Genomic DNA, 12,080 nt, shown 5'->3' on the forward strand with positions numbered 1-12,080 from the left:
AATGAATTGCTGTGTGGAGTCAACCAATCAAAATGCTGCGTGAACTCAACCAATCAGCAAGATCAGCGCACAAGTCCCACCCTCTAAAGTTCCTGAATTTTAAAAAAGTACTACCTCGCGAGCAGGGACTTTCTGAGGGGGTATTTTTATCCCTGTGGTCGAAACACACAGAGTACCACCCCAAAGTCCCTAGTTCCTGGGGAAAGTTCCTGGAGTGGAAACGGGGCTTTAGATGGAACAGCTTGGTAAGCAACATGTAAAGTTATAATGTATATGAACTACCGTACCAGTTTTAGGAGGTTTGACTCCACTAGGATATCCTGCAAAGATTGAAATAAGTCTCATTGATTGCTGCTGATAACCTGCTGATTATTATCTCACATTGATAGTGACCTGTTTGTGGGTTAGTTGAATCATTTACCTCCAACCCCGGCTCCTGGTGTCAATCCTGTCCCAGTCAGTGGTGTTCCTGCACCTCCCACAACTCCTGCAGGCAAACGGTGTCACCATTCAAATCAGTGCCAACCAGTTTGTACTAACATCTCTTTTACTCTGTAGCAAATGTATACTTTTAGTTAAATATCATCGTGATTCTTATTTAAAATTAAGAGTTAGTTTCTCCATATAATCTTTACACTATTATGGTTAAACTGATTTGGCTTGATGTCTGTAGGGAGGGGCTAGAGGAAACAGCTTTATCTCGAGCTTAGATCCGATTTAAAACATTTTTGTTTTTGTGTAGACATTTAATAAGCAAAAAAATCACTAAGCATACCTTAAAAATACAGAATGTACAGAATGTTAACGTCTCTCACCATATTTTGGAGGTTTAACTCCTGCTGGGTAGCCTGTAATGGCATAAATTCAATAAAAAGAATTAATCCTTTACATCACAATTCATGATATATAATGCATGCTTAATTATTCTGTGAATTCAGTTCAATTTAAATCTTTAAACACTTTTCAGGGTTTAAACAAAAGTCAGCAGTAATCTTTAAGCAACAAATGTTTTGTAGTGCAGTTGTCTGTATTAAAAAAATGAATAGAGGTTGGTGCCAATGGCTTCATGGGCAGCACGTCGACATGTAGCGCCAATTCGCTTCGGGCGACCCGAGTTTGAGTCCCGGCTCGTGGTCCTTTCCCGGTCCCGTCCCCCTCTCTCTCCCACTTCGCTTCCTGTCTAATCACTGTCCTATCATAATAAAGGCAAAAATGCCAAAAAAAAAAAAAAAAAAAAAAAATCTAAAAAAAAGAATAGAGACCTCCAGGTACTCCGCCAGGTACTCCGCCAGGTACACCGCCAGGTACACCGCCAGGTACTCCGCCAGGTACACCACCAGGTACACCACCAGGTACACCACCAGGTACTCCACCTGGAACACCTACACATTAAATTTGTCATTTAAATTGTTATGAAATGGAAGTAGCGTCAGATCTTTTCCTCTATATTATGATTATAGCTCTCACCCAATGAGCTGATTATCTGAATCAAGTGTGTTAAATAATGAAGGCACAAAATATGCAGAGTAGTGGGTCATCAGCACTGAGTTTGAGCTATGGTCTCCAAACTCGGTCCTGGAGGGCCCCTCCTACAGAGTTTAGCTCCTATTTGCCTCAACACACCTGCCTGGAGGTTTCTAGTATGCCTAATTAGACCTTGATTTGCTGGTTCAGGTGTGATTAATTGGGGTTGGAGCTAAACTCTGCCGGACAGTGGCCCTCCAGCCAACCAATGAAGCATTCACAACAAGATCTATAGCATGCATTTAAAAAACATAGGGATAATTTTCAGTTCATGCTGACTTTCATAAACATTGATTTCAGTTTAGGAGGGATAATCCCACTGAAGGGATAACATACTGCAGAGTTTAGCTCCAACCCAATCAAACACACCTGAACCAGCTAATTAAGGTGTTCAGGATTACTAGAAACAACCGGCAGGTGAGATGGAGCAGGGTTGGAACCAAATTCTGAAGGAAGGTAGCCGTTCAGGAACAGGATTGGGCACCCCTAGTCTAGAGAGTATCTAATGTGTTTACACTCCTGTTTGTTATAAAAAACTTAAAGCCATTTACCGTATTTAGGTGGTTTTGCCCCGGTTCCATACCCTGAGAAAATATTAAATCTACTTTTACATGATGATGCACAACTGAAAAACATATTTCATTATTTTTTCACATAATGGGCAGTGACTTGCCACTTACAGTATTTCTCAGATAAGGTTATAGTCATTAGCAATCAATTCTCAGCATAACAAATTTATAACCACCTACTGCAACTGTGATCTCCCCTTTTCTCTCCTGTCACAGAGGCTTCTAAATATCTCTCCTAATACTAGCCCCTTGATCGTATTCCTCCCCATCTTCAACAATCATTTCTCCTTTTCCTCTCATACTAAACAGCCTGCTAGACAACAGTTCTTCAGGCAGACATTCAAGGGAGTCTGTATTGCTGACATCATCCAGCAATACAGAAATCATCCACCTCACTCCGCTGAACTTGTCTAAGGGTGCGTTCACACTTGTCATGTTTGGTTCGATTAAAACGAATTTAACATAATTTTAACATAATTTTAACATATATGAACGCTGCCATCCGAACCCTGGTGCGCACCAAACAAGCGGGCCGAGACTGCTGAAAAGATGGGTCTCGACATAGGGATTCCCGCCGTTGTTTTGACTACTTTACACATTTTATAAGCTCTTCACAAGTTCCCAGCTGGCCAAAATACCATCACATGCAGGCTACGCACCGCTACGCACACACAACGAACGCATTTACCTCAGCAAACAGCATTGTTTTGAATGTTTTGTAAATTCCGTCTCAAAATAGGCAATACGTCAAAAAATCCGACCAATCACATTGTGAATGCATCCCTATGCCTTAAGGTTCGGTATCTTTTGGTTTGGTGATAAAATTGCCAATCTGAACGCTAATCGGACCAGGACTAAATGTTTTTTTTTCTTCTTTGGTCCGGACCAAATGAACCAAACAAACCTTTGTGAACGCACCCTAAGTCACATCACTTAACTACTGGGTACCTCAGGGTTCTGTTCTTGGCCCCCTTCACTTCTTCATATACACAACAGCAATGGCACATATCATCCAGGCAGATGGATTTTCCTTCCACTGTTATGCTAATGACATGCAGCTCTGCTTCTCGTCCTAGTATGATAATCACACAGTGGGTGCATCTTAACTTGCCTCAACCTGGATGCAACAAAACCTCCATCTCAGCCTAGTTATGACTGAGCTCCTTGTCTTGCCTGTCTAATTCAACACAGCATCATCATTGATATACAATATATGAAAGCTCTACAACATAAGATCAGACCCTGTTCACCTCCTTGTTCAAAGACTTGTCATCTCTAGACTAGACTACTTCAATGCTCTTTTAAATGGCCTTGCTGCTTGCTCAATAAAACCACTGTAAATAACACAGATTGCAGTGTCAAATTTGGTTTTCAATGAACCCAAGAGTCAGACTGCATGTTATACCTTGTCATTCTCTGCTTACATCAAGTTCAAGGCTATGATGCTAAGCTATTAATTTAGAACCCAACATGTATTGTGGCACATCATGTTATTGTCTCATTGGGATGAATGTAGTGTACTTTATTGGCTGAATATTTGAAAATGTAATAATTTCACCTCCAATGGGATATCCAGTTCCTGTTCCAACTCCACCTAGGACTCCACCAGCTCCACCCAAACCTAATGACAACACAAATGCCATTAGATATCATCCCTTGTGTGTTTTGGAGAAAAGGGATGTATTAAAAAGTTGCAAATTGCATGATTGCAAAAAAGTTTAGTAAACCATAATAAATGATAAAACATTCACAAACTTCAAGGCTCTACACATTTTTACTTGTAACTTGTTGTTCAGAAAAATAGTCATCAGTCAGCAGACAAAAATAGTGAAAAGACCATCTTAGACATCTACAGCGGAACCGCCGTTTGCCTATACTATACTATTTAATTAATATTTTATTTGGCCATTACACATCACAAATGTGCCACAGAACTAAAAAAGAGTCCTGTATTATTTGGAAGCACAGTATGAGCTTTTAACAGTAGCTGCCTTTACATGGAAACAAATAATCTGGTTGTATTTGGACTAGTAGCACAGTCGAAATCAAGAAGTCACATGTAACCACATTAATCAGAATGAATTAGCCAAATCCAATTAAAATTTTATTCGGATTGAAAGGGGTGGTTTAAACCTTTTCTAATCCGATTGAAAGGACATGTAATCACTTGATCCGATTGAGAACTGAAACTGGAAAGTACTATGCATGTAAAATGATGTAGAAGTGGTGTAATGACGTATGACGCATGGAACGAGCTGTTGTTGTTTAATGAAGGGTCATAAATGAATGTCGTATCATTCTAAAATTCTCCTTCCATTCATCGACAGTGAAGTGGATCAGGACAACGTCCCAACAGTCCTTGTTTCAGACTCTTATCCACAGACACCTTGTTTTGGGCACGGGAAGGGGCATTTTTACTGCTTGATAAATATAAGCAGAATGGCACAATGGTTCATGTGCTCGTCGTCTCCCAATCAGGACCCAAAAATAGTTAAATATTAAGTCTGCTCTTTAAAACAATGAAAATGAGCAATATAGGAGAATGTTTAGTATGCACAACAGTGGGAAACTTTATTTGTGCATTGTGTTCATGTCAAAAAATCAATTTGACTTTAAGCTTGTGACATATTAACGAGCACATCAACTCGATCACTTTATTTAGCATTCATGTAAACACTATGTTCAGATTCATCAATCAGAATTAATTAATTCTGATTGGAACAAAAAGTTTCCATGCAAACGCAGCTAGTTTGGCGAAAAGGGCAGGGCCGAGAGCCATGGGAATGGAGCAAGGCCAGTGGTGCAAGTGTTAATGTGAGTCACCTGTTCATCACAAAAATCTTGAGTCCCATGGAGGTGCTCCGGAAGTATAAAAGAAGTGAGGACAGGGGAAGACGAGAGACGACCAAGCCTGGAATTTATGTTGTTGTTTTGTTTTAGTTTCTGAGACAGTCGTCCATGAGGGGCTCTCGTTTCCCTTTTGTTTTGTTGTTTATATTTATTTGTGATTAAAGCAGTGGTGAACATTCGCCGGTTCCCACTTCCTTCTTCCCTAAACTTGAACATTGTTACATTGGTGGTGGAACCCAGGATGAAGGAGGAACACACTGTTAAAGAGTCCTCACCTCTGTGGAAAATCCACAGTGCCATTGAGAATGGGCTGAGCAGAGTCTGCCGCCATGGACATTTGAGGAGGTGGGATGGAGTGACTTGCCAGGCGAACGGCAGTGAGTTTGTCCATCCCCGCCACAAGTCACTCCAGCCCACCGCCTCTAGAGTCCATGACAGGAGACTCTGCCACAGACAGGTTCACAATTTGCTACACCTCTGCATAATATCCTGGGGCTGTTCTGGCCACAGTTCCAGCCCCATAGCCCACAAAACAATAAGTGGTGCCAATACTTTCAAAGCAGTGAGCTTAATTTGAGGGAAGCCATTAATGAGACAAACATGCTCAGTCATGTTTCCAATTAATTGAGCATGAGCTATATTTTCAAACATCAATCTTCAATCTGTTTGAAGGAACATGCTTACAGTACCAAAAAAAAAAAAAAAAAAAAAAATGTGTGCTTTCAAAGCCTAAAGTAATTTAATAGGCTCTTGAAATTTGGGGTTGCAACTCTTCAGATGTTAAATAAAAGAAAATGTTTGTATATAACTTGAATCTAGTGTAAACCATTACAAGTAAAATTACTGGAGAAAAAAGGAAATCCAAGCAGTCTCTTTAAATGAAAACTTTGTTGTTCACCTCAATTCAAAGTCAGTGTTTTTTTTTTTTTTTAAACATCCTTATTTACTCACAATGTAAGCTGTTCATTATTATATTAATATCCCCTAATATTACCTGGTCTCTGTCCAGGCACAACTCCAGTCCCTCCTGGTAAACCACCACCACCACCCAAACCTAGATGAAGAGTTTTTATTTAGAGCAGGAAATTCAATGTTTCTAAGCTCTCGTTTATATATAAATAATCAGCTAATATAAATACCATATTTAAGAGCCTTGGCACCAGCAGGGTATCCTTAAACACACAAATATAAACAGAAGAGCATAAAATACAATGCTGAAGTCCATACACTTTCATCCGAGAGAAAAAAAAAAAAAGCTTATGTCTGTTTTTTTCTTTTTTTCCCATCATGCTTTCCAGAATAAACCAGTGATACCTCCAGCTCCAGTTATTGGTACTCCTCCTGGTACTCCTCCTGGTACTCCTCCTGGGACTCCTCCGGGGACTCCAAAACCTGTTCCTCCAGGTACTCCTAAGGGCACAATAGCATAATCTTTGACCAGACAATACTCTACTGACAGTCCTGTGTGTATGTACAGGATAATAATTCAAATAGGCAATATTATAATACCAACACAATAATTTTCAATTACAAACAACATTTCAGCACAAATATATGATACAATAAAAAAGTGCAAACAATTTATCTTACAGAGCATTGCCAATGCAAGTCAATGTCTTAGAAAAGAGTCAAATCCATTCCATACCATATTTAGGAGGTTTGGCACCAGCACCTAGCCCTGAAAACATTTATCACTGTTACTAAATATTAAACAGACATAAACTACTGCAAGAAACAAAAACGGAAAAACAACAGTTGTGAGCCAATTGAACATATTCTTCACCTCCAGCCCCAGGCACAGATCCAGGAAGTCCTCCGATCCCAGCAACAGAACCGTAGCCTGGGACGACACCAGCCCCTCCTGCTCCTCCTACAGACAAGTCATGAGCAACCAAACAGTGTCAATTTATTTTGACAGTATTTATTATAACACACTTACCCCCTGATAAGGCTTAAGACAAGGCTTAAGCTAGTCCTAGACTAAAATGTCTGTTTGAGCTGTTTTAACTGAAAGCAACTTGCACTGACAAATCTTAAAATATGTCAGTGCAATTTTTTTTTCTCAAGATGCACACCAGTTATTAGCTTGCATATTGTCTGTTTACTAGTACTTATAAAGAAAATATCAATGCCTTTTTCTGCTTGACCTTATTCTACATCCCTAAATCCTACACCATACCTAAACTTAAATGCTACAACAACTACCTTACTAACTATCATTAAGCAGTCAATTAAGAGTTTGACGTAATTAATAGTGAATATGTGTTCCCTGTACCAAAGTGTTACCTTATACTTTGTTTATCTTACTCACTCTTTCAAAAATACCATGGCAAACCATGATACTCTGGTGTATAATATACCATGGTACTTAATGATTAACATATTCATGTACTTTGAAGTATCGTATAAATACAATATTTATACAATACTTCAAAGTTCTTCAAAGAACACTGCATGGTATTAGCAAGATCAAAGATTATTAGCAGCCCACAGCACAAGTTCTTGCTATTATCCTTATTCCCCAGTCAACTTAAGTCTGTACTGTACATACAGTCTCTAAATCAGTTAATGCACCTATAAACTGTAACTGGAAGAGAATTGTAAAGAAGCAAAGGTGTTGAAATGTTAAAAAAAATCGTCCTCTCTACATTACGAAATCCCATACACCTCACTACACCTTGCAAGTCAATTGTAAAATATGTAAATTTGCAAGAATTGTAGTTGTTTGTAATACTGCTCTTACCATATTTAGGAGGCTTCACTCCACCTGGATACACTAAAATAAAAGGAATTGTTAAAGTAATTTCTAGAATTATTAATATAGAATACCTTCATTTTTATATTAAAGGGGTGGTTCATTGTGATTTCATTTTTTTAACTTTAGTTAGTGTGTAATGTTGCTGCTTGAGCATAATTTGTTCAATGCAAACTGAGTTCAATGCAAACTGAGATATTGACTTTTAAAGTTATGGCAGTTTAAAGCCTACAATTTTGACTGGTTTGGACTACAACGAGCTTCTTCACGGGTTGGTGACATCATAAACCCTGCAATTAGCATAAACACTGCTCACGGGAACACGCAACAAAGTGGGCGAGGCCATGTCACGTGGCATTATGGAAGCAGAAGAATTGTTTACACTGGATGCACGCGACGCGTCAATAGATAAGAACCCATTATAATCAGTGATATTGTCTACACTGGATGTGGCACGGAAAACAGCTTCCAGAATCTACACGAGTTCAATGCTGGATTTGCACAAAGGCTATTACTGAAAGATAAAGCAGTTCCCACTTTAAAAGCAGAAGTTGCTGTTTATGGGCCCCAAACTGTAAGTACATTTTATTGTTTGCACATGTCTTTTAGATGTATTATGTTGCTATTTTTTTGATGCATCAAGGACGTAAACAAAGACCAACGCGGTTTGGCTTCACTAGCCAGTTAGCTAAATTCTGTTACTTCTCCAACAAATGCCAACAAACTTCTATGTTCATAGACAAACAGTTGTTCATGCTATAAATTAATCAATACCTTTACAAAAATGCTACTACTCAGTCATGTATTCAGCTACAGTAAAGCTTTAATCAGGATAAAAACGTATATTAAAAGCTAACAAACAGCAGTAACATTTATAAGCATATCTAAACACTTTGACATAAATACAATCGGAAATGCTTGCCATTCAGAAACATCCTTTAAAAACTGTGCTTGCAGAGGTTCTGCTTGACCCTCTTCATCATTACTGCTATCTGGGACTGATTCGGGCTCAATTTGATTCGGCAATATAGACACCATTATTTACATTTCCACTGACGCATATGTAACAACTACAATACAGTGGGAAGGCTAAGCAATCTGAGCACATTGCGTATTTCGGAGGGAGTGGTATGATAGAACCAGGAAGCCAAACAGGCCGTTCAAATGACAATGGAAACAGCGGTGTAGAGTAAAGGTAAAATATAAGAAAAAAACAGTTTTTTTAAAAAAAACGAAGCATTAAGACATGTTAAACTGCGCCCCATAAACACAATCAAACCTAGAAAAAAAAAAAAAAAAAAACAGTGACCACCCCTTTAACACTTTATTATTAGCAACTTTTTAACCTCACAACATGAATTTTAGGTTTCATCAGATGCAATATTAGCATGATGTAAAACTCACCTCCAGCCCCTGGTACTGCTCCAGGAATTCCTCCAGCTCCCCCCACTACTCCACCAACTGGTAGTTTCCAACAAGTAGTTTAAGATAATCTTTTTTTAAAATGTCTTAATGTTTTTAAAAATATTTTAAATAAAATAAGCAGTGAACCATTTGAAAAAAAAAAAAAAAAAAAACTTTTGTCTACCACTTTAAAAATGCCCCAGAGACTCTAAAATCCATGTACATTTGAAATCAGATACATCTGATATTTGACAGCAAAGCAGAATATACAATTCTACTCATGGATATTTTGTTTACTTGCTTCTAAGTGCCTCAAAAAGCTAGTTAGTTTTGATTGTTTGTTCCACTCACCTCCTACTCCAGGGTACAGTCCTCCAAAACCAGCACCAGCTCCACCTGCCCCACCCAAACCTATAGGAGATCAGAGAAGAATACATTATAAGATGCTTTGGATTTTTGGTCTTAGACTGAACCATTCAAATCTCTTCATGTTACCGTATTTAGCTGCTTTGGCTTGAGCGGGTGTCAGACCTTGGAAAGAAAGCAGAAATAAAAGTATTGAGACTCTATGATCATATATGAAAAATGTTATAGACGCATTAAAGAGCCACAAAACATTTTTTATTGTTTGAATTTCTTAAAAAAACTACACAGTTTGAAAGCTGGGACTTTGTTAAATATCATAAGTAACCTGCTCTGTCTTGTCTGTCGACATGTTGTCAGTGTCCTCTTTGCTCCGTGATGTATTTTTCACTGTGTATGGCGTGACAGCGCCATGGCTTGTCGGACAAAGCAACAGTAACTAAGGGGGGCGGTTCTTTGTGAAGGGTCAATTGGCCATGTCCCAAATTAAATGCAGTAGTATGGTCAGTAGAGTGTCCCATTTGTCGTTTTTCATTCAAAGGTGTGCCTAACAGTTCCCTGCCTTGCAGCTTTTAGCTGAACCCACACAGGTGAGGGATTTACAGCACACTACTACCCATTAGACTATGAGGCATTATATCACTGCAAGGGATTTTTCCAAGTAGGACATCTTGTTTCTGGTACATTTCTAACAAACAGTTAATGGTGAGGTTAGGATTGAGGTTAAGGATAGGATTAGGGCAACGTTTATTTGACAATAAAGTTGTTCCAGAACTTATAAAAATGTGGACTCTGAGGCAGACTGCAAAGACTGAGAATGTTATTTGGGAAAGGGCTGTTATTGAGGGCAGCAACATCCACAAGGCCTTGATCTTCTGGATATTTTGTACAGACAGATTTTTACCTCCTGTTCCAGGGTAGACCCCTCCGGCTCCTGGCACAATCCCAGCACCACCAGGAACCGCTCCTGCACCTGAAGAAAGGCAGGACCATGGTCACTCAGTTTGATATTGCCAATGCTATATTTCAGTCCTGGTCCTGGAGGACCACTGTCCTGCAGAGTTTAGTTCTAACCCTGAACTTTTGCTTTTACTTTCCTAGTAACCTTAAAGACATTGATTGGCTTGTTTGATTTGAGTTAGGATTGTAATACCCATGACTTGGTTTCGATCTTTCTTTACAGGTCATACTCAATTTGTACAGCTGAAGGAGTTTAGATCAAAGCCTTCGTGTGTCAATAATGGTGCTCCACAGGGCTCAGTTTTGAGTCCTCTTATATCTATTATTTATCTTTTACCCCTTGGTAATACTTTTAGGAAATTTGGTATTTAATTCCATTACTATGCCAATACCCCAACACCCAATCCTCCAAATCCACATCTACACTTCCTCCACCTGTCCTCTCAGATTGTTTGTCAGAGATTAGTGGTTTACATCTTCTTAAACTTAAAATAAAACTTCTTCTTGTCAATCTGTTCTTCTGTGAATACTCAAGAAGCCCAATGCTGCACTTGTACTGTGCATTGTTCCATGATCGTGTCCTTTATGTTTATGATTTATGTCATTCACACAAAATACAGCTACCCGGTTAGCCTGCTTTCTTATACACCAAAGTTGCACATAGCCTATCACAGGATTCACAGCCTATTCATATTAATCTGTAATGTTATTAAATAAGTGTTAAATGTCCAGATAATGTCCAATGTTTTCTGTTGTTGTTAGTAGTAGTAGTAGTAGTAGTATCAGTTCACAGTAACTTTTGATCAGGCATTAAAACAGCTATACCACCACCTAAGGGAGATTTCAGCATGGAGGATGAAAACCAGACTCAACGAGTAAGTACATTTGTTTTTTATCTGATGGCATTTTCTTATGATTAAAGGATGTTTTAGTTAATGAAGTGTGTAGTTTGCAGTGTTATAAAGTTGCTAGTCCACACCAGCTTTCTTATATTATGTTTGTAGGAACACTTAAGTTATCACAGGATGAATGGGTGATAATCAGTCATTAAAACAACAATTTCGAAGATAAACTATTGAGTATTTTAAATACAGTTTGTAGTCAGTGGGTTCTAAAGTTATCACATGTTTTAACGGTGCACCAGTCATTTCATTAAAAATGCAATCTCTACATCCTTTTTCAAATGTACGTTATGATGGTAACTTTAGAACCCACTGACTTCAAACCATATTTTAAATTACTCAATAGTTTATCATCGAAATTGTTGTTTTATTTATTGTTTATAGCCCATTCATAATGTGAATACTAAAGTGTTCCTACAAACACCAGTTATAATATAAGAAAGCTGGCATGGACTAACAACTTTGTAACACTGCAAACTGCACACTTCATTAACTAAAACATCCTTTAATCATAATGCCATCAGATAAAAAACAGCAACTTTATTTACTCGTTGAGTGTGGTTTTCATCCTCCATGTTGAAATCTCTCCACTGTTTATTCAGAATGATCTGAATAAACAGGGTATGTGCAACTTTGGTGTATAAGACAGCAGGCTAACCGGTGTGATGTTTCAATAAAGCGGCTTGGTTTCATTAAGGCGTGTGCTTTATTAACATCAATGCTTTTGACTAAACACACGAGCAAAATGTGACT

The 12,080-nt window shown here is 38.5% G+C and overlaps 1 protein-coding gene across 5 annotated transcripts in view; it reads right to left on the minus strand.

Moving 5' to 3' along the window:
- The window catches only part of elna (elastin a), a 76,798-nt gene that overhangs the window by 21,643 nt on the left and 43,075 nt on the right, over positions 1–12,080 (minus strand). For 4 of the 5 annotated variants that reach the window (XM_067366386.1, XM_067366385.1, XM_067366387.1 and 1 more), the window contains 16 exons: positions 10,370–10,438; positions 9,598–9,633; positions 9,454–9,513; positions 9,103–9,159; positions 7,687–7,719; positions 6,727–6,813; positions 6,589–6,621; positions 6,258–6,353; positions 6,083–6,115; positions 5,938–5,997; positions 3,652–3,714; positions 2,076–2,108; positions 1,263–1,382; positions 816–848; positions 422–487; positions 288–320 (listed from right to left, as the gene is read on the minus strand). In XM_067366386.1, coding sequence (XP_067222487.1) covers positions 288–320; positions 422–487; positions 816–848; positions 1,263–1,382; positions 2,076–2,108; positions 3,652–3,714; positions 5,938–5,997; positions 6,083–6,115; positions 6,258–6,353; positions 6,589–6,621; positions 6,727–6,813; positions 7,687–7,719; positions 9,103–9,159; positions 9,454–9,513; positions 9,598–9,633; positions 10,370–10,438 — 912 coding nt within the window. The remainder of the gene's footprint in view (positions 1–287; positions 321–421; positions 488–815; positions 849–1,262; positions 1,383–2,075; positions 2,109–3,651; positions 3,715–5,937; positions 5,998–6,082; positions 6,116–6,257; positions 6,354–6,588; positions 6,622–6,726; positions 6,814–7,686; positions 7,720–9,102; positions 9,160–9,453; positions 9,514–9,597; positions 9,634–10,369; positions 10,439–12,080) is intronic. The other variant, XM_067366388.1, reaches the window with a different exon arrangement.

This window comes from Chanodichthys erythropterus, chromosome 17 (genome assembly GCF_024489055.1).
Source record: "Chanodichthys erythropterus isolate Z2021 chromosome 17, ASM2448905v1, whole genome shotgun sequence".
Taxonomy (NCBI): Eukaryota; Metazoa; Chordata; class Actinopteri; order Cypriniformes; family Xenocyprididae; genus Chanodichthys; species Chanodichthys erythropterus.